At 45.3% G+C, this 26,316-nt stretch overlaps 1 protein-coding gene across 3 annotated transcripts; it reads left to right on the top strand.

The window, feature by feature from the left end:
* The first annotated feature begins 141 nt into the window (after nucleotides 1-141).
* LOC129841860 (regulation of nuclear pre-mRNA domain-containing protein 2-like) lies at nucleotides 142-23,911 on the top strand. Of its 3 annotated transcripts, none has more exons than XR_008757382.1 (11): nucleotides 142-419; nucleotides 15,977-16,106; nucleotides 16,320-16,459; nucleotides 16,583-16,635; nucleotides 17,148-17,274; nucleotides 18,177-18,352; nucleotides 18,458-18,761; nucleotides 18,865-19,143; nucleotides 19,271-19,447; nucleotides 19,666-21,811; nucleotides 22,011-23,911. XR_008757382.1 is itself a non-coding variant. In XM_055910192.1 (10 exons), the coding sequence occupies exons 1-10, from the start codon at nucleotides 233-235 to the stop codon at nucleotides 21,729-21,731; spliced, it is 3,642 nt and encodes a 1,213-aa protein (XP_055766167.1). In that variant the 5' UTR covers nucleotides 142-232; the 3' UTR covers nucleotides 21,732-23,911. The 3 variants fall into 3 exon arrangements, 1 of the variants encoding a protein (XP_055766167.1); XR_008757381.1 differs by having other exon boundaries at nucleotides 143-419; nucleotides 19,268-19,447; XM_055910192.1 differs by having other exon boundaries at nucleotides 19,268-19,447; nucleotides 19,666-23,911.
* Nucleotides 23,912-26,316: the final 2,405 nt, after the last annotated feature.

Genomic DNA, 26,316 nt, shown 5'->3' with positions numbered 1-26,316 from the left:
GCTTGCGATTGGATGCAACCAACTTTTAACATACAGGCAGGCCCCTTTCGGTTTGTAAATATTGGTCAAACTGTTGAAGTTGCCTGGCCCTCCAACTGTTATTAGGTCAGTTTTCCGAATCTGACCCTAGATCTGTAGGGGGCGTGTCTCCTTTCGCCTGTCTGTCACACTTTTGCTACCTTCATGACTCATTGCGGTGTCCGTGTCTGCAGTACCAGAGAGAACTGGAAAAATGGCGGCGGGTTCTGGAGCTGTTAGCGGCCATGGTGGCCGCGGCGCTTTGGAGGCCACCCTGGACCGCAGATTCCAAGGAGTATCCAACACTATGGAGTCTATACAGGGACTGTCGACCTGGTGCATTGAAAATAAAAAGTATCACAGCCTTATCGTTCGGTACTGGATGAAGTGGCTCAAGAAATGTGAGTAGCTAACGTTAGCTTGTCATTCGTTAGCTAGCTAGCTTTCCCTACTACTATACACACGTTAACTAATCAATGATGTTCCTAATGTGTTACCGAAAAATGTTGACTCCATAAAGTTCATGCATAGCTAAAATAAGATGGGTAATACAACTTGTGCTTTGTACTTATAGTTAGCTGCATTGCACGCTAATGTAACTAACTAGTTATAGTAAGGTAGTTAGTACCTACCAGTAACTACAGTTCAGCATATCGTTATGTATATTAACGTTAGTTAGCGACGTGTGATCAATCTAGTTCGCTCGAACCTGACCTGTCTACACATATGGTTCGACATTGCACCTGTTTTGTGCGCATCGCACGCGCTATGTTTTTGCAGAACTGCAGAGGATAGAGGATCCAGGTAATTAGCTAGCTAGCCAAGCTATCAAATGTGTTTTAATTAGAGTTAAAATGGGGGTAGTGTTGACAGAGCACAGGTGATACATGTTGTTGGGTAAACAAGTGGGCTGAAAAACCGGCCTTTAGGAAGAAATCTGGGTTAGGCCCAGGGTCGATTGTATGGTTGTTGGGGTGGCAAAGATGGGGCCAACACCACGGCCATGGGAAATTAGCAAATTGTTTAACAAAAAGCGTTACATTGGCTTAAAATACGACGCATTGTATTGCATAACTGTTTCAGACACGACGGCAAACGGGTGGCTAGCTGGTTTAGTTTAATACAAAATATCGACGAAATAATTCAAAAGAGGGACAAAATGGGTTAACAATTTTTTCGTGGGGGGGGGGGGGGGGGGGGCAAATTTTCCTCATGATTCGTTAACTCGCACACAGTTGCTGTCCTGGACGTCGGAACACTGCATGTTCTGTGTGTGTCTTGACCAATCAGATTAGGGAGATCACAGGCCGGGCACAAGGCACATCTACCAAAGCACTCAGAGCTTTCCTGCATAGGTCTATTTATTTAGCAAATGTGATAACACACCAGCCCCGACAGACAATTAAACTGTTTACATGAATGTTGCAGCATCCTACACCTAAACATTAGCGATCTGGTATGCTGTATGTGATAAGAGTCCGTATTTTTATTACTGGTCTACAGTTGCGTAGGTCTACATGATACAAACCTGTATAAAGCAAGCTCAGCCCGGAGTTCTATTGTCCAATCATAGTGGTCTCCGTCTGTGTTTTAAAACATAATTCATATGAACAAGTAGAAGGTTGCTGCAGTCTGACAGGGTTTTCATCCTCCTCAGGGCCAGGAGTTTTCTGACCTGATCACTGTCATAAGGTCTGGTGTTTTACCTGGTTAGGTTACCAGATCAGGAAGAACTCCAGGCCCAGTGGAAAAGATGTGCCCTACCACTCTGAGACTTGTTGCCACCTCTGCTGTTTCAATTGTTAATTTGTATCTGCCCAAATGTATTAAAATAAATACATTTGAAGTGATCCATATTGATCCGTATTCAAGTTAGATACTACCACCATGTCCAGTGGTAACTCCCCCATCCAAGACATTTTTAAAGTTTAAGATGTATGTTTCTATATAATTTAAAAGCTCTAAAATGCTATTTGGGGAATGACAAAAATACCTCCATCCATTATCACTTTGGCTGCTGTAGCTTCATTCACCTCAGTCAATAAGGGACATGCATAACATTCTAGAACAAACATGCCATAGCCTACAGCAATAAACAGCTACACTGGCTATTAGAGGTCGACAGATCATGATTTTTCAACGCCGATACCGATTATTGGAGGACCAAAAAAAGCCGATACTGATTAATCGGCCTATTTTTTTTAAATTATTTGTAATAATGACAATTACAACTACTGAATGAACACTTATTTTAACTTAATATAATACATCAATAAAATACATTTAGCCTCAAATAAATAATGAAACCTATTCAATTTGGTTTAAATAATGCAAAAACAAAGTGCTGGAGCAGAAAGTAAAAGTGCAATATGTGCCATGTAAAAAAAAGCTAAAGTTTAAGTTCCTTGCTCAGAACATATGAAAGCTGGTGGTTCCTTTTAACATGAGTCTTCAATATTCCCAGGTAAGAAGTTTTAGGTTGTAGTTATTATAGGACTATTTCTCTCTATACGATTTGTATTTCATATACCTTTGACTATTGGATGTTCTTATAGGCACTTTAGTATTGCCAGTGTAACAGTATAGCTTCCGTCCCTCTCCTCTCTCCTACCTGGGCTCGAACCAGGAACACATCGACAACAGCCACCCTCGAAGCAGCAGTACCCACGCAGAGCAAGGGGAACAACTACTCCAAATCTCAGAGCGAGTGACGTTTGAAACGCTATTAGCGCACACCCCGCTAACTAGCTAGCCATTTCACATCGGTTACACCAGCCTAATCTCGGGAGTTGATAGGCTTGAAGTCATAAAAAGCGCAATAGCTGCTGGCAAACGCACGAAAGTGCTGTTTGAATGAATGCTTATGAGCTTGCTGCTGCCTACCATCGCTCAGTCAGACTGCTCTATCAAATCATAGACTTAATTATAACATAATAACACACAGAAATACGAGCCTTTGGTCATTAAAATGGTAGAATCCGGAAACTATCATTTCAAAAACAAAACGTTTATTCTTTCAGTGAAATACGGAACCGTTATGTATTTTATCTAACGGGTGGCATCCCTAAGTCTAAATATTGCTGTTACATTCTACAACTTGAATGTTATGTCATAATTCTGTACAATTCTGGCAAATTAATTACGGCCTTTGTTAGGAATAAATGGACTTCACACAGTTCGCAATGAGCCAGGCGGCCCAAACTGCTGCATATACCCTGACTGCTTGCACGGAACGCAAGAGAAGTGACACAATTTCCCTAATTATAAGAAATTCATGTTAGCAGGCAATATTAACTAAATATGCAGGTTTAAAAATATATACTTGTGTATTGATTTTAAGGCATTGATGTTTATGGTTAGGTACATTGGTGCAACGACAGTGCTTTTTTCGCAAATGCGCTTGTTAAATCATCACCCGTTTGGCGAAGTAGGCTGTGATTCAATGATAAATTAACAGGCACCGCATCGATTATATGCAATGCAGGACACGCTAGATAAACTAGTAATATCATCAACCATGTGTAGTTAACTAGTGATTATGTTAAGATTGATTGTTTTTTATAAGATAAGTTTAATGCTAGCTAGCAACTTACCTTGGCTTCTTGCTGCCCTCGCGTAACAGGTAGTCAGCCTGCCACGCATGCTCCTCGTGGAGTGCAATGTAAGGCAGGTGGTTAGAGCGTTGGACTAGTAACCGGAAGATTGCAAAAACTAATCCCCGAGCTGACAAGGTAAAAATCAATCAATCAAGTTTATTTTATATAGCCCTTCGTACATCAGCTAATATCTCGAAGTGCTGTACAGAAACCCAGCCCAAATCCCCCAAACAGCTAGTAATGCAGGTGTAGAAGCACGGTGGCTAGGAAAAACTCCCTAGAAAGGCCAAAACCTAGGAAGAAACCTAGAGAGGAACCAGGCTATGAGGGGTGGCCAGTCCTCCTCTGGCTGTGCCGGGTGGAGATTATAACAGAACTATGCCAAGATGTTCAAAAATGTTCATAAGTGACAAGCATGGTCAAATAATAATCATGAATAATTTTCAGTTGGCTTTTCATAGCCGATCATTAAGAGTTGAAAAACAACAGGTCTGGGACAGGTAGGGGTTCCATAACTGCAGGCAGAACAGCTGAAACCGGAACAGCAGCAAGGCCAGGCGGACTGGGGACAGCAAGGAGCCACCACGCCCGGCAGTCCCGACGTATGGTCCCAGGGCTCAGGTCCTCCGAGAGAAAGAAAGAGAGAAGGAGAAAATTAGAGAGAGCCAAGATTTTCAAAATGTTCATAAATGACAAGCATGGTCAAATAATAATCAGGAATAAATCTGTTGGCTTTTCATAGCCGATCATTTAAGAGTTGAAAACAGCAGGTCTGGGACAGGTAGGGGTTCCGTAACCGCAGGCAGAACAGTTGAAACTGGAATAGCAGCAATGCCAGGCGGACTGGGGACAGCAAGGAGTCATCATGCCCGGTAGTCCTGACGTATGGTCCTAGGGCTCAGGTTCTCAGAGAGAGAGAAAGAAAGAGAGAACGAGAGAATTAGAGAGAGCATACTTAAATTCACACAGGACACTGGATAAGACAGGAGAAGTACTCCAGGTATAACCAACTGACCCTAGCCCCCCGACACAAACTACTGCAGCATAAATACTGGAGGCTGAGACAGGAGCGGTCAGGAGACACTGTGGCCCCATCCGAAGATACCCCCGGACAGGGCCAAATAGGAAGGATATAACCCAACCCACTTTGCCAAAGCACAGCCCCCGCACCACTAGAGGGATATCTTCAACCACCAACTTATAATCCTGAGACAAGGCCGAGTATAGCCAATAAAGATCTCCACCACAGCGCAAACCAAGGGGGGGCGCCAACACAGACAGGAAGATCACGTCAGTAACTCAACCCACTCAAGTGACGCACCCCTCCCAGGGACGGCATGAAAGAGCACCAGTAAGCCAGTGACTCAGCCCCTGTAATAGGGTTAGAGGCAGAGAATCCCAGTGGAGAGAGGGGAACCGACCAGGCAGAGACAGCAAGGGCGCTTCGTTGCTCCAGAGCCTTTCCGTTCACCTTCACACTCCTGGGCCAGACTACACTCAATCATATGACCTACTGAAGAGATAAGTCTTCAGTAAAGACTTAAAGGTTGAGACCGAGTCTGCGTCTCTCACATGGGTAGGCAGACTGTTCCATAAAAATGGAGATCTATAGGAGAAAGCCCTGCCTCCCGCTGTTTGCTTAGAAATTCTAGGGACAATTAGGAGGCCTGCGTCTTGTGACCGTAGCGTACGTATTGGTATGTACGGCAGGACCAACTCGGAAAGATAGGTAGGAGCAAGCCCATGTAACGCTTTATAGGTTAACAGTAAAACCTTGAAATCAGCCCCAGCCTTAACAGGAAGCCAGTGTAGGGAAGCTAGCACTGGAGTAATATGATCAAATTTCTTGGTTCTAGTCAGGATTCTAGCAGCCGTATTTAGCACTAACTGAAGTTTATTTAGTGCTTTATCCGGGTAGCCGGAAAGTAGAGCATTGCAGTAGTCTAACCTAGAAGTAACAAATGCATGGATTAATTTTTCTGCATCATTTTTGGACAGAAAATGTCTGATTTTTGCAATGTTACGTAGATGGAAAAAAGCTGTCCTTGAAACAGTCTTGATATGTTCGTCAAAAGAGAGATCAGGGTCAAGAGTAACGCCGAGGTCCTTCACAGTTTTATTTGAGACGACTTTACAACCATCAAGATGAATTGTCAGATTTAACAGAAGATCTCTTTGTTTCTTGGGACCTAGAACAAGCATCTCTGTTTTGTCCGAGTTTAAAAGTAGAAAGTTTTCAGCCATCCACTTCCTTATGTCTGAAACACAGGCTTCTAGCGAGGGCAATTTTGGGGCTTCGCCATGTTTCATTGAAATGTACAGCTGTGTGTCATCCGCATAGCAGTGAAAGTTAACATTATGTTTTCGAATAACATCCCCAAGAGGTAAAATATATAGTGAAAACAATAGTGGTCCTAAAACAGAACCTTGAGGAACACCGAAATGCACAGTTGATTTGTCAGAGGACAAACCATTCAGAGACAAACTGATATCTTTCCGACAGGTAAGATCTAAACCAGGCCAGAACTGGTCCGTGTAGACCAATTTGGGTTTCCAGTCTCTCCAAAAGAATGTGGTGATCGATGGTGTCAAAGGCAGCACTAAGGTCTAGTAGCACGAGGACGGATGCAGAGCCTCGGTCTGACGCCATTAAAAGGTCATTTACCACCTTCACAAGTGCAGTCTCAGTGCTATGATGGGGTCTAAAACCAGACTGAAGCATTTCGTATACATTGTTTGTCTTCAGAAAGGCAGTGAGTTGCTGCGCAACAGCTTTTTCTAAAATTTTTGAGAGGAATGGAAGATTCGATATAGGCCGATAGTTTTTTATATTTTCTTGGTAAAGGTTTGGCTTTTTCAAGAGAGGCTTTATTACTGCCACTTTTAGTGAGTTTGGTACACATCCGGTGGATAGAGAGCTGTTTATTATGTTCAACATAGGAGGGCCAAGCACAGGAAGCAGCTCTTTCAGCAGTTTAGTAGGAATAGGATCCAGTATGCAGCTTGAAGGTTTAGAGGCCATGATTATTTTCATCATTGTGTCAAGAGATATAGTACTAAAACACTTAAGTGTCTCTCCCGATCCCAGGCCCTGGCAGAGCTGTGCAGATCCAGGACAGCTAAGCCCTGGAGGAATACGCAGATTCAAAGAGGAGTCCGTAATTTGCTTTCTAATGGTCATGATCTTTTCCTCAAAGAAGTTCATGAATTTATTACTGCTGAAGTGAAAGCCATCCTCTCTTGGGGAATGCTGCTTTTTAGTTAGCTTTGCAACAGTATCAAAAATAAATTTTGGATTGTTCTTATTTTCCTCGATTAAGTTGGAAAAGTAGGATGATCGAGCAGCAGTGAGGGCTCTTCGGTACTGCACGGTACTGTCTTTCCAAGCTAGTCGGAAGACTTCCAGTTTGGTGTGGCGCCATTTCCGTTCCAATTTCCTGGAAGCTTGCTTCAAAGCTCGGGTATTTTCTGTATACGAGGGAGCTAGTTTCTTATGACATGTTTTTCGTTTTTAGGGGTGCAACTGCATCTAGGGTATTGCGCAAGGTTAAATTGAGTTCCTCAGTTAAGTGGTTAACTGATTTTTGTCCTCCGACGTCCTTGGGTAGGCAGAAGGAGTCTGGAAGGGCATCAAGGAATTTTTGTGTTGTCTGAGAATTTATAGCACGACTTTTGATGCTCCTTGGTTGGGGTCTGAGCAGATTATTTGTTGCGATTGCAAACGTAATAAAATGGTGGTCCGATAGTCCAGGATTATGTGGAAAAACATTAAGATCTACAACATTTATTCCATGGGACAAAACTAGGTCCAGAGTATGACTGTGGCAGTGAGTAGGTCCAGAGACATGTTGGACAAAACCCACTGAGTCGATGATGGCTCCGAAAGACTTTTGGAGTGGGTCTGTGGACTTCTCCATATGAATATTAAAATCACCAAAAATTAGAATATGATCTGCTATGACTACAAGGTCTGATAGGAATTCAGGGAACTCAGAGAGGAACGCTGTATATGGCCCAGGAGGCCTGTAAACAGTAGCTATAAAAAGTGATTGAGTAGGCTGCATAGATTTCATGACTAGAAGCTCAAAAGACGAAAACGTCATTTTTTTTTTGTAAATTGAAATTTGCTATCGTAAATGTTAGCAACACCTCCGCCTTTGCGGGATGCACGGGGGATATGGTCACTAGTGTAACCAGGAGGTGAGGCCTCATTTAACACAGTAAATTCATCAGGCTTAAGCCATGTTTCAGTCAGGCCAATCACATCAAGATTTTGATCAGTGATTAGTTCATTGACTATGACTGCCTTTGAAGTGAGGGATCTAACATTAAGTTAAAAATCTGTCGTTCTGCCCCTGAACAAGGCAGTTAACCCACCGTTCTTAGGCCGTCATTGATAATAAGAATGTGTTCTTAACTGACTTGCCTAGTTAAATAAAGGTGTAAAAAAAAAAAATGTGTCCAAAAAATACCGATTTACCGATTGTTATGAAAACTTGAACTCGGCCTTAATTAATCGGCCATTCCGATTAATCGGTCGACCTCTACTGGCTATACACTGGGAAACTAGTTTAGTTTGCTGTCAAGTCAAACAGCAGTTACCTAGCAATTTTCCACCTCTGCACTGCTTTCATCAACTCAACTAAGAGAGAAGTCATGCTGGGCTCTCCGTAGTCCCAAAAAAGCCAGCCAGCCAATCAAACAGCCTTCCCGGCAGAAGAAACCCACTGTCCTTTCTCTCCAATGTGAGCCAGATTGACAGCGCTCTGACCCAATGAGAATGGCAGGACACTAAGGGTGGCCAATCATATTTCAGGGGTGGCACCTCGCAATGCCCCTGGGTAGGCCTAGCTAAGATCTTAACTCCAGTGTTTGGCATAGCTGTCTATGTTTGTCAAACACTGGGGTTAATTCTTAGCTAGCTAGAGTAGGCCTCGACCTAAACTTTGACTGTCATTCATTGTGTTTTTGAGGGGTTATTTTATGAAGTGCATGGTGTGATATGCTATGGATATAGATATGCCAGTGTTTTGTTGTTTATGGAAACTGATGTTGCCCAATTTCCTTGCCTCCAGCTATAAAGGTTTAACTGGTTTTCAATGCTTTCATTGCCCTGCGCAGTTTGTTAATTTAAAATTAATTGCACTGCAGTAGACTTAACATTTGCAGGGTTGCATGTGTTCCCATCTCGCTCTGTCCCTGTCATTGGCTCAACCACATGTATATCTGTTGTCTATAGTGCTGTGCATTGTGTATGATGTTCTGAAACATTCAAACTAGCTTTTGAACTCAGTCAACCAAAGATAAACTTGGTGAGTTGTAGGCTTTGTTGTCAAGGTTAAACTTTCAACTCAAATGTTTTAATTTTCACGGAATGTTGGATGGCCGTGTTAACAGTTCAGCTCCTAGGGTTGTATTGTAATGCAGTGTTTCCGCTGCACTCATTTAACTGTGGCGCTGTGCCATGGCAAGATCATTGCCGCCACGCCGCAAAAATATGAAACATAAATATTTCTGTCGAAGCACACTTTGATTTACTTTTCCCCTGCAAACAAAATGTAATGACTAGACAAATCAGATAACCACATAGTAGAATAGTTAATCTATTTCCCTCTTGAGATTCATTCATGTTATGAGTGCTATAGGGAGTGAAACCTGCGTTCTGACAAACGGATGCACAACAATTATTGCAATCGCAGGGAAAAGCCGTTTTAATGGCCTTTGTTAAAAAGAGAATGTTGCCAGCTTTCCATTCCTACTTTATTTATTTATTAACTCCTGAATATGTGCGAACTGCACCACAGAGGTTTTAGCAGCATCATGGTTAAGCACATTATCACTGTAATTTGCTGTGACTGTATAGGGGAGAGTGGGGCTAAATGTAACACAGTCAATTGTAAGGTACCTTGGGGTGAAACACCACCCTACCTCACTTGTTTTGGGGGGTGACAAAAACAATTGTGCTGAAACAGATGCCATTTTTAGTTGAGCAAGAGCAGTGGCAACCAGGGAAAGTGTTGGGGGGGACATGAAGTGGTTTCGGTGAGAAGTAGAGGCAGGGGGGTTGCGTTACCCCGGGTGGCGGAATACCCTAAGTTACCCTAACAGGTAGGCAGGGCTACATTATATTCACTATTTATGCAAGTTCTTTGGAACGTACATTTCACTAATGGGATGCTAACTAGTTAAAAGATTACATTTGGGATCTAGCTAATGATTAGCCCAATAGGGTAAATGCAGATAAGCAACCCCATGCTTCAGCCTATTTATTTCTAGCCACTATGCTGCATCAGTTGGGCTACAGGTGATAATGCTTATTGCTAATAGCATACCTGATCATATGGACATGCATACGCTATATGCATGGTCAAATAGTTCAAATCATTTAAACATATGTTATTGGGTCTCCCCCCAATGCAAAAAAATATTCCAGAGAAAATACTGTTGTAATGTGTTGCCTGACCAGCTGGAAATAACTATCTGTTGGTTAATATCGGTCATGTGTTTCTGCTATGAGATTGAGAAAACACATAAGTGTCTATTGTTTACAGTAGTAGGGGCCTATGTGATGTTCCGTTTCTGAACACATACCTTTTTTCCACTTGCAAAATGAATCCTACTGTACCTGAGCTGGTGCAGATAGTGGTACATATTTTACCACTACAACTTGAGTTCATCACAGTTTGGTTTGGAAGGCTTAAAGCGTGCTAATTAGGTACCCAAAATATCTGGTCCTGGCTGGCTTGTACTAGGTCAGTGATTTCTGTGTTGGATCAGGAGGAACCACTGGTCCCCCTGGTGGTGGTACTCAAAAGCTTTTATGTTGGTCACGGAACAGAAAAGGTTTCGGGAACCAATTTCTACAAACTGGGCTGTGCCTCTTAGAGGTACGCTAAGCCTAATGCTGTTGTAATGCCACTTGACTTGCATCATTTGCCCATGATTGCTGTCTGATGGTTTACGTGGCATCACAGTCGGCCTGGCCAAGCAGACTGCGAGGGTTGGAAATTGCCAGGGACCTCACAATACTATATTATCTCCATACTTTGGTGCTGATACTATGTGTATTGCGATTTGAAGTTCCAAACATATTGCTCAGCATATGTCTGCTGCAGAGGCACTAGAGGTCCATGAGAAAGTTTTGATCAGTCATGGAAATAAGTGCTGAAAACAATTGGTTCCCTATTTAAAATAATTGAGAATAAGCTAAGGAAAAATACTGGAGTTTTGTTGCAGGTGCAGCCAACTAGCCCAAAATAATATTGCAACATTGTCAAAACGGTAAGAAATATCATCAAAAAGAATATCCTGATATGTAACTTTAAACCCCCAGACGTGGATAGTTTGACCGGAGAGCGGGTGGCCTTGAGTGTGTCTGTTGAAATTAGTCAGTGTCAGCTGTAGTAGAACAGTGATGCTCAGTCACACACTCCTGTGTGTTCCATTCAAGGCCCAACATCTACACCCAATCACATGTCCTAGTCCATAATCATTCCTAGTCCATATTCTCAACCGAAGATTTGCAAGGATCTTTAGAATATAGCTTAGGCCAGGGAAGGAAGCTGGGACCTGTTGCTATTGAAAGAGATTGTTTATTTGATATTTTGGGCAAATTTCCCCTTCCCCACCACTCAGACTTAGTTAGGCCTAGACTTCAGCAAGTTCTATTTTTTGACTCCAGGATCTTTTCGAAGAAGAGCCGTTTCATGTAATGAACTTAGGATATGAATTAGAACTCATTGTTACATTCCTTGGATATCTTGGGGCTCGATTCAATCCACAGTGCTGGGCAAGTCAGTTCAGAACACATCCTTATTTACAATGACTGCCTACCCCGGCCAAACCCGGACCACGCTGGCCCAATTGTGTGCTGCCCTATGGGACTCCCAATCACGGCCGGATGTGATACAGCCTGGATTCGAACCAGGGACTGTAGTGACGCCTCTTGCACTGAGATGCAGTGCCTTAGACCGCTGTGCCACTCGGGAGCCCATGCTGTTTGGTTTGCGTACTGTAGACAGCAGAGAGCTTGTTGTTTTCTGTTCTGTGCTCAGTCTTCATCTCTTCCTCCCCTGGTTGTATACTTTTCAACTCGTCCTCCCTGAATGCATCTTCCCATGGGGAGTCAGGGGGGACGTTTCTCTCTCCTTTGACTTGCCAACCGTTCCCCACTTGGACTCAACTGAGATGTATGAAAGGCTTCTGCATTGTTATTTTATGTTAAAAAGTGGTAATGTATCTCTGTTTATTTTGTTATCATTTACTAAGGTTGGTTTACTACCTACGCAGTTGATTTACACTAGTCATCACAGCTGTCCTGCACAAGATGCTGAGGCTGTAGGGCGTAGGCTAATATCACTTTCAGTTTATCAATATGGCTTCAATGACCCTAATTGATATTGTGGGACTCGTACATACCGCTTCTAGTCTTGTCTGGATCAGAACCTGATCTGTGTTTGATTTGTGTCCGTTTTCCCTATTCCATCAGCTGATCACTTTGAAATACCTAAACTCTGGGTGTGCAGGCTTTTGAATGTATGACATTCTCCAGCTTTGAGTCATTTACATTTTTTTAATTACATGAATGTCATGAACATTGTCTTGTGTCAGTGTGACAACGCTGTCTGCTCTGTTCATCTGTCTGAAAACAATGTGTCATGAATGAATAGGTGGCCGTGCTGAACATTATTATTGACATTGTGACTACCGTGTTGCATGCTGCATCTTTGAACATGTTCAACTGGATCTTCGTATATTCAGGGAGGGAGATGTAAGAGCCTTTATATTGCCATTCAAGCTGTGTTTTTCCCCCCCAACCACCAGGCTTCATTTATGTTGGACTCCATTTACCTGCATGACAAGCCTATTTGGTTTCCACGTCTTAGCCTTGCCTGTAACACAGGGCTTTAGTTGGAGAAGTTGTCAGTTGAAAAAAGTGTGCGCTGCAGTAATGATGTTTTGTCTGTGCGTTAATTATGCTTTAGATAGAAAAGTGAATATCAGCTTGTCATGACATCTGACTGTCACTTTGTAAAAGCACTGCATTATTTGTCATTTCAGTGAAGTTTCCCATCGACACTGGTTGGTTTTGCTATATTTCCAGTAGAGGTCGACCGATTAATCGGAATGGCCGATTAATTCGGGTCGATTTCAAGTTTATATAACAATCAGAAATTGGTAGACTTTGTCTATTTTTTTATATATATATATTTTTTACACCTTTATTTAACTAGGCAAGTCAGTTAAGAACACATTCTTATTTTCAATGACGGCCTAGGAACGGTGGGTTAACTGCCTTGTTCAGGGGCAGAATGACAGACTTTTACCTTGTCAGCTCAGGGATTCAATCTTACAACCTTGCGGTTAACTAGTCCAACTCTCTAAACACCTGCCTCACGAGGAGTCTGCCTGTTACGCGAATGCAGTAAGAAGCCACGGTAAGTTGCTAGCTAGCAGTAAACTTATCTTATAAAAAACAATCAATCAATCATAATCACTAGTTATAACTACACATGGTTGATGATATTACTAGTTTATCTAGCGTGTCCTGCGTTGCATATAATCGATGCAGTGCGCATTCGCAAAAAAGGACTGTCGTTGCTCCGTGTACCTAACCATAAACATCAATGCCTTTCTTAAAATCAATACACAGAAGTATATATTTTTAAACCTGCATATTTAGCGAAAAGAAATCCAGGTTAGTAGGCAATATTAACCAGGTGAAATTGTGTCAGTTCTCTTGCGTTCATTGCATGCAGAGTCAGGGTATATGCAACAGTTTGGGCCGCTTGGCTCATTGCGAACTAATTTGCCAGAATTTTACGTAATTATGACATAACATTGAAGGTTGTGCAATTGTAACAGTATAACTTTAGTACGTCCTCTCGCCCCGACCTCGGGCGCGAACCAGGGACCCTCTGCACATATCAACAACAGTCACCCACGAAGTGTCGTTACCCATCGCTCCACAAAAGCCGCGGCCCTTGCAGAGCAAGGGGCAACACTACTTCTAGGTTTCAGAGCAAGTGACGTAACTGATTGAAACGCTACTAGCACGTACCCGCTAACTAGCTAGCCATTTCACATCCGTTACACTCACCCCCCTTTCAACCTCCTCCTTTTCCGCAGCAACCAGTGATCCGGGTCAACAGCATCAATGTTACAGTATTACTTTAAACCGTCCCCTCGCCCCGACCTCGGGCGCGAACCAGGGACCCTCTGCACACATCAACAACAGTCACCCACGAAGCGTCGTTACCCATCGCTCCACAAAAGCCGCGGCCCTTGCAGAGCAAGGGGCAACACTACTTTTAGGTTTCAGAGCAAGTGACGTAACTGATTGAAACGCTACTAGCGCGTACCCGCTAACTAGCTAGCTATTTTACATCCGTTACACAATGTAACAGCAATATTTAGACTTATGGATCCCACCCGTTAGATAAAATACGGAATGTTTCCGTATTTCACTGAAAGAATAAATGTTTTGTTTTTTGAGATGATAGTTTCTGGATTTGACCATATTAATGACCTACGGCTCGTATTTCTGTGTGTTATTATGTTATAATTAAGTCTATGATTTGATAGCGCAGTCTGACTGATGGTGGGCACCAGCAGACTCGTAAGCATTCATTCAAACAGCACTTTCGTGCGTTTTGCCAGCAGCTCTGCTGTTTATGACTTCAAGCCTATCAACCCCCGAGATTAGGCTGGTGTAACCGATGTGAAATGGCTAGCTAGTTAGCGGGGTGCGCGCTAATAGCGTTTCAAACGTCACTCGCTCTGAGACTTGGAGTAGTTGTTCCTTTTGCTCTGCATGGGTGGTGGGTGGCGTGGCATGGTCGAGGGTGGCAGTTGTCGATGTGTTCCTGGTTCGAGCCCAGGTAGGGGCGAGGAGAGGGACGGAAGCTATACTGTTACACTAGCAATACTAAAGGTGCCTATAAGAACATCCAATAGTCAAAGGCATATGAAATACAAATCGTATAGAGAGAAATAGTCCTATAATTGCTATAATAACTACAACCCAAAACTTCTTACCAGGGAATATTGAAGACTCATGTTAAAAGGAACCACCAGCTTTCATATGTTCTCATGTTCTGAGCAAGGAACTTAAACGTTAGCTTTCTTACATGGCACATATTGTACTTTTACTTTCTTCTCCAACACTTTGTTTTTGCATTATTTAAACCAAATTGAATAGGTTTCATTATTTATTTGAGGCTAAATGTATTTTATTGATGTATTATATTAAGTTAAAATAAGTGTTCATTCAGTATTGTTGTAATTGTCATTATTACAAATAAATTAAAAAAATTGTCCGATTTAACCGGCGTTGAAAAATCATAATCGGTCAACCTCTAATTTCCAGAATTGATTAGCAAATGCATGCATGAGCTAATAGGTCTTCCACAGGGCAGTCTAGGTTTATGCTGGTCATCCACTGGGCGAGGGTGGTCTAGGTTTATGCTGGTCATCCACTGGGCGATGGTGGTCTAGGTTTAGGCTGGTCATCCATTGGGCGGTCTAGGTTTAGGCTGGTCATCCACTGTGCTAGGGTGGTCTAGGTTTAGGCTGGTCATCCACTGTGCTAGGGTGGTCTAGGTTTAGGCTGGTCATCCACTGGGCTAGGGTGGTCTAGGTTTAGGCTGGTCATCCACTGGGCTAGGGTGGTCTAGGTTTAGGCTGGTCATCCACTGGGCTAGGGTGGTCTAGGTTTAGGCTGGTCATCCACTGGGCTAGGGTGGTCTAGGTTAAGGCTGGTCATCCACTGGGCTAGGGTGGTCTAGGTTAAGGCTGGTCATCCACTGGGCTAGGGTGGTCTAGGTTAAGGCTGGTCATCCACTGGGCTAGGGTGGTCTAGGTTTATGCTGGTCATCCACTGGGCTACGGTGGTCTAGGTTTAGGCTGGTCATCCACTGGGCTAGGGTGGTCTAGGTTTAGGCTGGTCATCCACTGGGCTAGGGTGGTCTAGGTTTAGGCTGGTCATCCACTGGGCTAGGGTGGTCTAGGTTTAGGCTGGTCATCCACTGGGCGGTCTAGGTTTAGGCTGGTCATCCACTGGGCGGTCTAGGTTTAGGCTGGTCATCCACTGGGCGGTCTAGGTTTAGGCTGGTCTTGCACTGGGCGAGGGGGGTCTAGGCTTAGGCAGGTCATCCACTGGGGGGTCTAGGCTTAGGCAGGTCATCCACTGGGGGGTCTAGGTTTAGGCAGGTCATCCACGGGACTAGGTTTAGGTCTACGCTTAGGCTGGTCAAGGTTTTTGATGTGGTTAAACATCAGGCTTCTGAGGACCCACTAACCCTCTTCCTCCTCCCACCTATTCTTCTTCTTCCCTGTCTTCCTCTCCCCCTTCTCTCCATCAGCGGACACCAACCACCGTCTGAATCTGTTCTATCTAGCCAATGATGTAATCCAGAACTGCAAGAGAAAGAACGCCATCGTCTACCGCTCAGCCTTCGCTGAGGTGCTCCCCAACGCTGCACTAATGGTCAAGTGAGTGAGCTGCGCTGGATTATATGAATATTGTGAGGCATATCCTAACTTCCATTTGAGGCACGTTTTAATTGTCAATGGGGAGACTAAGTGAACATCTGATTTAGGTGGAAGTTAGGATTAGCCCATGTATGATGAAATTGACCACCAATCTCTTGCTGACTGAATCTGTGCCCTTCTAACCTCTTGCCCTTTAACCTGTTGTCTTGCCAGAGACCCGAAGGTGCGTAAGTCAGTGGAGCGGATCTTCACTATTTGGGAGGAGAGGAACGTCTATCCTGAGGAACTCATCACCCAGCTCAAAGCCAACCTGGCCAAGAAGGAGAGGGAGAAAGAGAAGCCTCCTCCACCAGGTCAGTCTCCTATTTCTTTCTCTCCTCTGTCACCATCTTTTCCTTTTGCTGTCTCTCTCTATTTCTGTAACCTCTGAGTCTGTATGAGTCAACAGGTCAGTGTGTTGTGCTTTTGTCCTGTAGCCCCAGTCAACCCCAAAGCTGCCCTGAAGTCCAAGATTGTGGCTGATTTCATAGTAAGTGTATTTTTTTCTGTCCTCTGCTAAATTGCTTTTACCCTTTTAAAGGGGTAATCTGCAGTTGCTACATCCATTTTTGGTTTTGATAAATGAATGATTTGTACCCATTGATTCTTGAAGAATATAACTTTTATAAATGCCTCATGAGCTTAGTTCAACTGTCACACCCCATCAGAACCCCAAATATAAGCTTGTTTTACTCCAATATTTGTAAACAACAAATGTAAACGAACACTATGTAAACGAACACTATATAGCCTCCAAACATAATGTAGCCTAAAACGTTAATGTTGATATCATGGATGGTCAGTCCTTGTATCCATAGCTCTGTCTATGAATTTGAGTGGTTACATTTCTTCAGCCCTATCCCTCAGCTTATTACCCAAACAGTGGCGGGGATGATGCTTCATTGTTTCAACTGATGATTGGCCCTCGATGGAGATGCACACAATAATACTCTTTCCCTCCTTCCCCACGCCCTCCCTCTTTCCTTCCCCCTCTCTCTCCAGCCCCAGTCGTTCATCGAGCAGCTGGCGGGCTTCAAACGGGTGGTGGAGGAGGAGGAGCTGAGAGAGACCCAGCTGACAGCTCTCAGAGTGGACGTCTGCAGCACGGAGGCCCTCAAGAGACTCAAAGGTCAGTGGTCAAAACAGGCTTAAGGCCAGGGTTCATGCCTAGGGCTGTTACGGTGACCGTATTACCGCCACACCGGCAGTCACGAGTCATGACTGCAGTCAAATTCCATGTGACCGTTGAATCACAGTAACTAGGCGTCTCCAAAACTGTGCTCTGATGTCCCCTATAGTCATTAGTACCCTACCAAACGTGCTAATGGCCTGGTACTCAGCGCTCTATTGACCCTCAAATCACTCCGACATCAATGCAATGGAAAATCAAATGGAACACTTCATGAGAGCCCTGGCGTTTAGAGTTTGAGGGGAATAGGATCACCCGTAGTGTAGCAAGAGTAAGCTCATAGCTGGTTAATGCATAGAATAAAGTACATGTTCCTATAAGCCCATGTTGCACAACATTTCTATAGGCTATGCTATTCAATTGCGTGAGAAAACAGAGTTCTGATGGCCTCTAATAAAAAGAGGAGAATCCCATCCGCTTTCTATAGTCTAGGCCTCCTATATTTATTTCTCAAATTTCCTAATATTAAGCACATTGCTTTGCTTTACAATCAGAGTAGCCCTCCTGAGTGGTGCGGCGGTTTAAGACACTGATCAGTGATAGAGGCGTCACTACAGATCCGGGTTCGATCCCGGGTTGTGTCGCAGCCGGCCGCGACCGGGAGACCCATGAGGCGGTGCACAATTGGCCCAGCGTTGTCTGTGTTCGGGGAGGGTTTGGCCGGCTGCGATATCCTTGTCCCATCGCGCTCTAGCGGCTCTTTGTGGCGGCCGGGCACATGCACGCTGACTTCAGTCACCAGCTTTGCGGTGTTATCTCCGACATATTGGTGCGGCTGGCTTCTGTGTACTCTTGTTTAAATTACTTATTTTCCTCTTGTTCTCCGTCCATCTCTACCCCAGACAAGGCCGGAGGGAACAAGTTTGCCAAGGACTTTGAAGAGGGCAGTCAGAAGCTGCAGGAGTTTGTCAGTTTCCTGGAGAACCAGATGCCTGTTGGGCCCCCTCTGCTGGAGGCTCTGGGAAACGCAGACGTCTTCTATGAGATGCAATACAAGGAAGTCAAGATCGTGGCCAGCGTGAGTATCAACCAATCATTCAGGCAATCAATCTGATCGTCATCTATCAAATAAATAATCTAATCAAAATCTAATACATCTAATTCTATGGTTCTAATTTTCAAGGCCTACAAAACCTTTGCCAACCGTGTGGTCAACCTCAAACGTAAACTGGATGCCCTCAAGTCCTCCCTTCCCGGTCCCGAGGACTCTCCCATCCCCTCCCCCTCTGAGGACGCTCCCTCACCCACCGGCTCTGACTCCCCCTTCCTGGGGCTGGGAGGAGGCAGAGGGGGTAGGCTGGGCTTTGACCCGGACCTGGATGGGAGTGCCATGGACGAGAGGGACGTGGGGGTTGTGAGAGAGGGGGACAACAGAGATGTGGAGGACATGGATCTGTCTGAGGAGGACATGGAGATAGCCAACACAGGTGAGATGGCAGTAGGGAATTCTCAATGAGACTAAACCTTGTCAAAATAAACACGTTAACCCCGTGTCAAAATAAACACGTTAACCCCTTGTGTTTCCATCAGCTGAGAAGCAGTCGTCATCAGCCACCGTTTCCAAGGTGACCAGCTCCAAGACCGCAGCGAAACCCGCCCCTGTCACACTCATTCGAACCTCCACCGAATCCCCTCTCAAAAAGGCAGCCTCGTCTACCCCCACGCCAGTGACCCCCAGCACCCCTACGAGTGCGGGTGTGAGTGGTCCTAGCGGTCCGACCGCTCCTCTGGGAATGAACCTGGCCAACGTGGACCTAGGCAAGATCAGCTCCATACTGAGCAGTATCACATCAGCCATGAAGAACACAGGTGTGTGTGTGTGTATGGATTTAAGTTAATATATGGATTCTGTAACACACTGGTACAGAAATGTTATAACATGTTTGCATAAGATTGTTCTCTCTTTCTCTCTGTGTGTCTCTGTCTCTCTCAGCAGCCAGCCCTGTGTCTCGCCCCTCCCCTGGAACTCCCACCACCCCCTCTGGCCAATCATCTTCCTCCAAAACGCCAGTTGGCCCCACCCCTCCTAGCCCAGCCCTGGCCAGCATCCTGTCCAGAGTGAACGTCACCCCTGAAGGCATCCTCAACGCCCTGTCAAAGACCCACACACAGAGTGAGACACACATAAGATAGTAAACCAGACAGGCAGATTTATAGACAGACTTTGAGATGGGATATGCAAGGCTTCTGTTGGAATTGTTTTGTAGGGCACTTTTTATGTTGAGTAACTTGTGTATCTGCTGGTGTAATTATCTCCACCCACCCCACTTTCTCTCTCTCTCTCCCTCCCCATATCTTTGTTTCTCTCCATCTTCTCTTCTCTCTCCTCAGGTCTGTCCTCTCTGCTGAGGTCTGGTAGCTCCTCCTCCTCTGCCCCCTCCTCCCATGCCTCCCCAGACTCCTCAGCAGCCAAGGGCCCCCCCACACCCACCACTCCGAGCAACACCAAACCCCCCCTGACCAACAGTCTCAAACGAGACACACCTGAGAGGAGCAGAGGAGCCAGGGATTGGGAGAAAAACCGAGAGGCTTCCCCTCCTCCTCCTCCTCCCTCTCTCCCTAGCCGCTCTGTGTCTCCTCCCAGCCTAGAGTCTAAGATCAACCGTTTCCTCCAGGGGAACCCAGGGTTCAGTCTGGGCCTGGGGGATGGGAGCCCTCTGCTGGGGGGAGACGGGGTAGACGGGACCCCCGTCAGGGATGAGAGCGGGGGCACCCCCACCCAGGACGAAATCATGGACACACCAGGGGGTGTCTCCTCCGACCCCCTTGGCCTCAACAGTGACCCCAAGAGCTTAGGCTCATCCATAGGTCATGATCTTTCACCCACAGCCTACCGCAGTGACCCTTGGGACGCCGTCATCACCCCAACAGGAAGCAGCAGCGACGTGGACTTCCTCTCTTCCTCTTCTCGTTTCCAAGGCTACGGAGCGGGGAAGAAGGCCGCCAAGCTGAAGGAGGAAGATTCGAAGAGGAAGATTAGCTCTTCATCACTGGGAAGCAGCAAGGTCAAGAAGGATGGACAGAACAGTCACGGAAAGAGTCACGGGAACAACAGATCAGTCGAAGGAGAGAGGAGAGCGTCCATAGGTTCTCGCAAGACCAGCAGCGGGTCAGAGGAGGGAGGAATGAGTGGAACGAGGGATGAAAAGGGAAAGAGGGGAGGAGATGATGGTGGGGGCTCATCTGACGGGGAGGGGGGGCAGTACCACCGTATCGAGACTCTGGTGTCGCCTTGCACAGAGGCAGCACCTTTCCAATCACTGGGGGGCTTCTCAAACCGCCAGCCAACCGGAGAGCGCATCCAGACGGTGGAAAGTATCCGCGTGATTGGCCAAGGGCTGCGTCGCGGTGGTGGAGGAGAAGGGGGGAGGCCAGGCGGAGGGATGTGGTACGATGAGGAAGGGTACCTGGATGCCCAGCCCCCCTCACCTTCCCCTCAGGGCGGCTCTGACGACATGACTTCACCCACCATGCCTCCCCCGACCTCACACCACCACCTTCCTCCTCATCCTCATTCTAATCACCCTCCCCACCCTCATCCGCACGGCCCCCCACCCCAGTTTCAGATGCCCCCCTACCATGGGGAGAACCCCCAGGGTCCCCTCCCCTCACACCTCCACCATCACCCCCCTCCTCCCTTCTTCAACTCCCCTCCTCCACCCATCCCACGCCCTCCACCCCCTCCCATGCCCCAGCTCCCTCCACCCCCGCGCAACTTCCTTCCTCCCTCGGCAGTCATGGTAGGTGGGGTTCTAGTCCCAATTGACCGCCAACTGCCCCTCCCTCCCCAGGTCCGCCCAGACGGAGGAGGAGACCGAGGGGGGATGGGAGGGGGACCCAGGGGGGGTAAAGGTGGCCCCACTCCCCTCATGTCCTCTCTGTTAGGGGAGCCCCCTAAAATGCCTCGTCCCGGCACAGTTAAAGAGCATTTCGCTCCCCGCCACGCACCCCCTCTCCACCGCCCCGGCACCCCCGGTGCCCCGCCTCCCTTATTGGGCCGTGTCAAGGATGGCATCAACCTTCCTCCTCCATCCCCCTCTCCCTCCTCCTCCACCCCTCCCTCTCCCTCAGGCGACCCCCTGCTTCCTCGCCCCCAAGCTCCTCCGCTCCAGCACCCTCCAGCTAGCCCGCCTGCCCAGCCCCGACACCCCAACCCCAACCATCCCCACCGTCCCTCGCCCCCCCTCCTTCGCCTACCCTCCCCCAACCCCCGCCCCCCAATCAACTCCATCCCCCAGAGACCTCTACTCCACCCCCGCGGCCCCCCTGTCCACCCGCACCTAAACCGAGATCCACCCATGTTCCACGGGGGCAAGCGTCCTGGCCCTCCATTCGGCGGGGGCCGAGGAGGTTCCTTCTACCCCCCCAAGAGACCTTTCTTACCCCCACGCTATTGAAATGTTAACCCATGCTGAATGAAAAGCAACCCACACACCTAGCTACCCGACACGGGGAGAAGATGTGTAGAACCCTTATGGTATGAGCCCAGTCTGTCCTCACTATGTTAATCCTAGTGGAGTCATTTGTTTTACTACATTTAGTTGATCGCACCTTGACACAAACTAGCTCGTCACCTCACCACAATACAGTACCAGCTTAGCAATTATGCACAGTGTTATGGATGAAATGGGTAACCAAACCAAATCTTCCTCCCCCTCCCCTCCTCCAATCCCCAGGAGCGACAATGTTCTCTGCTTCCCCTCACTAAAGCAGTGAGGGAGTAACGGAGGTGTGAACTAGAAGGAAGACGACAAGCACAGATCAAATAGAAACAGAAACAGGTGGTTATTCTATTTCACTAAAATTCTACTTACCTCCGGTATTGTGTGAATAAGCTGATATAAACACTTTCAGAGAGAAAGAGAGTGAGGGATAGATGAGATGGGCTGGAGGGAGGGATAAATGGGATGGGCTGGAGGGATGGATGGAGGGAGGGATAGATGGGAGGGGGTTTGATTGAGGAACAAAGTTGCTCCCTGAGAGTATGTCCTAAATACAACCATTTTTCTCAATAGGATTTGGTTATCCAAATGAGTGCTGACTTTATGATCAGTGCTGTTGTGGAGTTTCTCCACCATAACCCCAACGTGCTCCCAGTGCATCGTATTGGAAATAATAACCTTGTTTCTCTCCTAGAGGTTTTCATGCTTAAGTCTCTCTTCCCTCTGTATATTTCTCAGCTTTTAAATGTATAGACTGAATGAGTTGGCTGTGTTGCGACTATTAAACCTCAGTTGTTTGTGTAAAGAGCAGAGTCATCGCTATTCGCTAACTTGTGATTGACGCCATTGTGAAGAAGCCTTAGCTTTATTTACCAAGGCAGAGATGTTCGTGCTTCTCATTGCTCTAACAAAACACCACTCTGTCCATCTCCATTTCTCCAATCTGAGGGGGGAGGAGAGTGAAGAATCGTCCAGTGTAAAGACGCATTTAACTGATAATGATGGGTTGTGGAGACTCTCAGTAGTTGAAGCTGGTGCTTTAGAAGTTTGAACTATGAACCCGCTGTGTCTCTACTAGGCAATCGCTACCTGTATTGTCTTTAATAAAATCCAGTTTCAACCCAACCAAGGGGAGGGTACTACTTTCTTTGATACTGTCATGGATACCGGTAAGACCAGTCGCAGCAGTTGTCATGGCTGCTGCTGTATGATAGATGTTATTTTGGTCTAGTTATTCAAAGCTGAATTGAAATGCTGAAACATTACTTATAACAGTACAAACAATGTCATTTTTTCCCCCTAACTGCTCATTTGTTCTGAGTTGTTTTGGATTTCTTGCTGTGATTTTTGTTGTGGCTGTAACTTCATGTCAGATGTAAAATATCTATACTCGCATGTGCAGTGCACTGTGTCCAGTCCAGAAGTTTTTTTTGTTTGTTACTTTTGACCTTTTCCCTTCGCTACCTTTCCTAGATTTAGTCTCTTTTTTCCTTCCTCTGACGCTGTACATTTACAACTGTAGAATACCAAATAACACCAATGAAGAAGTGATGAGTGAATTATCTGTAAACATTCATTACTCATTACCATAATGGAAAACTATGTAAATGCTCCTCTAAATTTCCCATCAGTGATGGTTTATCAGTTTTATAGTGTTCTGCTATACATTTCTGAATGGAAGCCATGCTGTTCTGAATCAATGCTACAGAGCAGATCCTACTCTCACTCTGACTGTATGATGTGATGCTTCTCTCTGTCACTGCTGATAATGACCAGATTAACGCAGGCAGGTTGGTTTGTGCACATTTCCCTGCTGTACAGTAGACTAATGACTTCCCTTCTAACTCATACCTCAGTTAGACAGAGATAGCCACCAGGATGGATTCAGAGATGTAATCATTTTCTTTGAACAGTTTGTTTAAATAATATTGTCATTCAATGTACTCTTGAGTTTGAAATATGTTTGTTTGAATAACCTTTGAGTGAAAATGCTTAAGATTTGAGGAATCTAATGGTGTGTGTGTATAGTATGCATTAACTATGTAATGATTCAGTCATGAAGGGGGTGGTTGTGTTCTCCTTGTTTAGATGCATTGCTATTCTTTTTATGATCATCAATGATGTTCTATCATTAATCTTTTGAGTGTCCAATCCTTTCCGATGCTACTGCTCTCCTCTCTCTACCACTGAGCCGTCCTGTAGTTCAGGGATTTACTATGTTTACCTATGACTGTCACAATTTAGACATACAGCCAGGCATTTACTTCATATTAAGACTTTACAGTTTAAACCACACTCCATGGAGTCCTACTGCATGTGTTTTTGTTTTAAAGACGGCATCTGCAATTATGAATATTCAATTCATAATCTCAACCCCTTGGCCTTACCTTTTAGGCACTTGTCAATCTAGGAGGATTACATATGTGTAAGCCAATCAGAGGCATGGTGCAGCTATTACCGTATTGCACCTATCCAATCCTTTCATATCCGTGAAGTGTGTAGTAGAGACTAGGGGTTGATTTGGTGACTGGAACAGGCCACAGAGCACTGACATGAAGACAGTACTGGACCATATCGGCTAAGACCAGTGGTGGCTGGTGGCACTTTAGATGGGGAGGACGGGCTCATAGTAATGGCTGGAACGGAATAAATTGAGTGGTATCAAACACCTGGTTTTCCATGTGTTTTATACCATTCCATCCATTGAGTTGTCCTCCCCTCACCAGCCTCCTCTGGTTGACCGAGGTAATCACTGCCATGCTATTACACCCATTGTGAGTTTAGTTATATTATTGAGTCTGAAGATCCTAACCCAGAAGTGGGTTAACATTTATTGTTTTCTATGCACACACACACACACACGTGATTCAATCCAACAGCATCTACCAAACCCATCTGCATTCAACCTTTTCGATTGACACTGATTTTCTTGGTTGTGTAGCTCTCATCCTTGCACAGAGCTCTAGTCCACATGTCTTTGCTGTCACATCCATAGTTCCTCCCAAACCAGTCCACTGCATGTATGACGCACCTTGACTGATTTCACGGTCTGGCATTGAAAGCATTGAAGTCTGTAACCCACCCACCCAATATTCAGTGCAATCACTGCACAGTACTTTAAATGTATCACCCCTATCCCATTTAATGAAAGGCAGTTGAGATCATATTGTAATATTACCACATAGGTGAAAGCGTGCTAAAAGTATTTATTTCACCAGTTTCCTTCATTCAGATCAGTGTAGATGAAGGAAAGGATGCGATGAGAGCCATGAGATGCTCTTCATACAAACATAAATAGGTTTCACCTTATGAGAGCACACACGTCTCTTATCTGTGTGGTGGTGGGGTTCCAAGTATGATATATTGACGGTGAACAAGTATTTAATTGTGCTTCATAATGGTCCATATTTCAGGTAGTAGCCGATGAGAAGGACATATCCCCTAGACACTGATCTAATATCATTTTGGAGTTTTACCCCTAATGAGATTTTGGAATCAGTATTTGGGGTAACCTGTGAATTTTAGAGCAACCTGATTTCTAGGGCTTTAACTCAATTTGTCTTTCTGTGATTGCTTGTGTCCTATCTCCTCACCCCTCCTCAAATATTTGAGGAGAAGGTCCAAGGTCCCTCTGGGGCATTATACCCAGGGACTTACCCATTTCAGTGTATTTTCAGTGACACTTTACAGGTGGTCCTAAATCCCCAGTTAAATGACTCTAGCGCCCCCAAGCGTTCTTTCAATGTTTTTTCTTATACGAGCCAGTCTGCGTCACTTGCAAATCCCCTTTTCTTTCAAATCATATTGACGTTTGTTAGTATATCAACACTATGTAACTCTTTGAAGTATAGTTTACTTAAGTTATTTACATTTATGTAGATAAACGAAAGCATATTTACGTGTATATCGGTAAAATAAAATGACCAAGTTATGTCTTAACTATTATACACAAAGACGTCTACAACCACTATGAACTTTGAACCAATATACCTTATGTAGAAAGAAATAACGAAACCCTATATCACCATGCGCTCGTTACTGGTGTTTTGAATGTACGAATTGAGATGCCAGTGGCAAGGCTTCTCAAACTAATCCTAGTTATATCCTACTTTATATTAAAACAATGTAAACGAAATAGGCTATTCATACTATTCCTTCCAGAAGTCTGTTGAAAGTAGCCTAATTTCTGCCCCACATCAGAGGCGAGTACTTTTGAGCTATGTGTGTGTAATAGCCTAATAACGGTGCTCTGAGCTACAATATTCTCTGCTGTTCCTCTCTCTTCATGCGGCCAATCAATGAATGGATGTGTGTTACTGGCTGGCTCACAGGGACCAACCCGGTTGCCTCACCGTTGATCAATTCTCTTCAGGCGCTGCACAGATGCAGTGATCTACTCATGTTGGGATGGGTTTCTTGAACACTCTTGATCTTGGGCGTAATTTGACAAAATGTAGGAATTGAGCATACCTATGTTAAATAGATTCAGGTCATTTTCATGGATAATCCGTTTTAGATTCATGCTGTGAAGTTATTCTCG

Source organism: Salvelinus fontinalis, unplaced genomic scaffold (assembly GCF_029448725.1).
Source record: "Salvelinus fontinalis isolate EN_2023a unplaced genomic scaffold, ASM2944872v1 scaffold_0002, whole genome shotgun sequence".
In the NCBI taxonomy this organism is placed as follows: Eukaryota; Metazoa; Chordata; class Actinopteri; order Salmoniformes; family Salmonidae; genus Salvelinus; species Salvelinus fontinalis.
The sequence above is the reverse complement of the archived record's forward strand: the minus strand, read 5'-3'. Positions and strand labels throughout refer to the sequence as shown.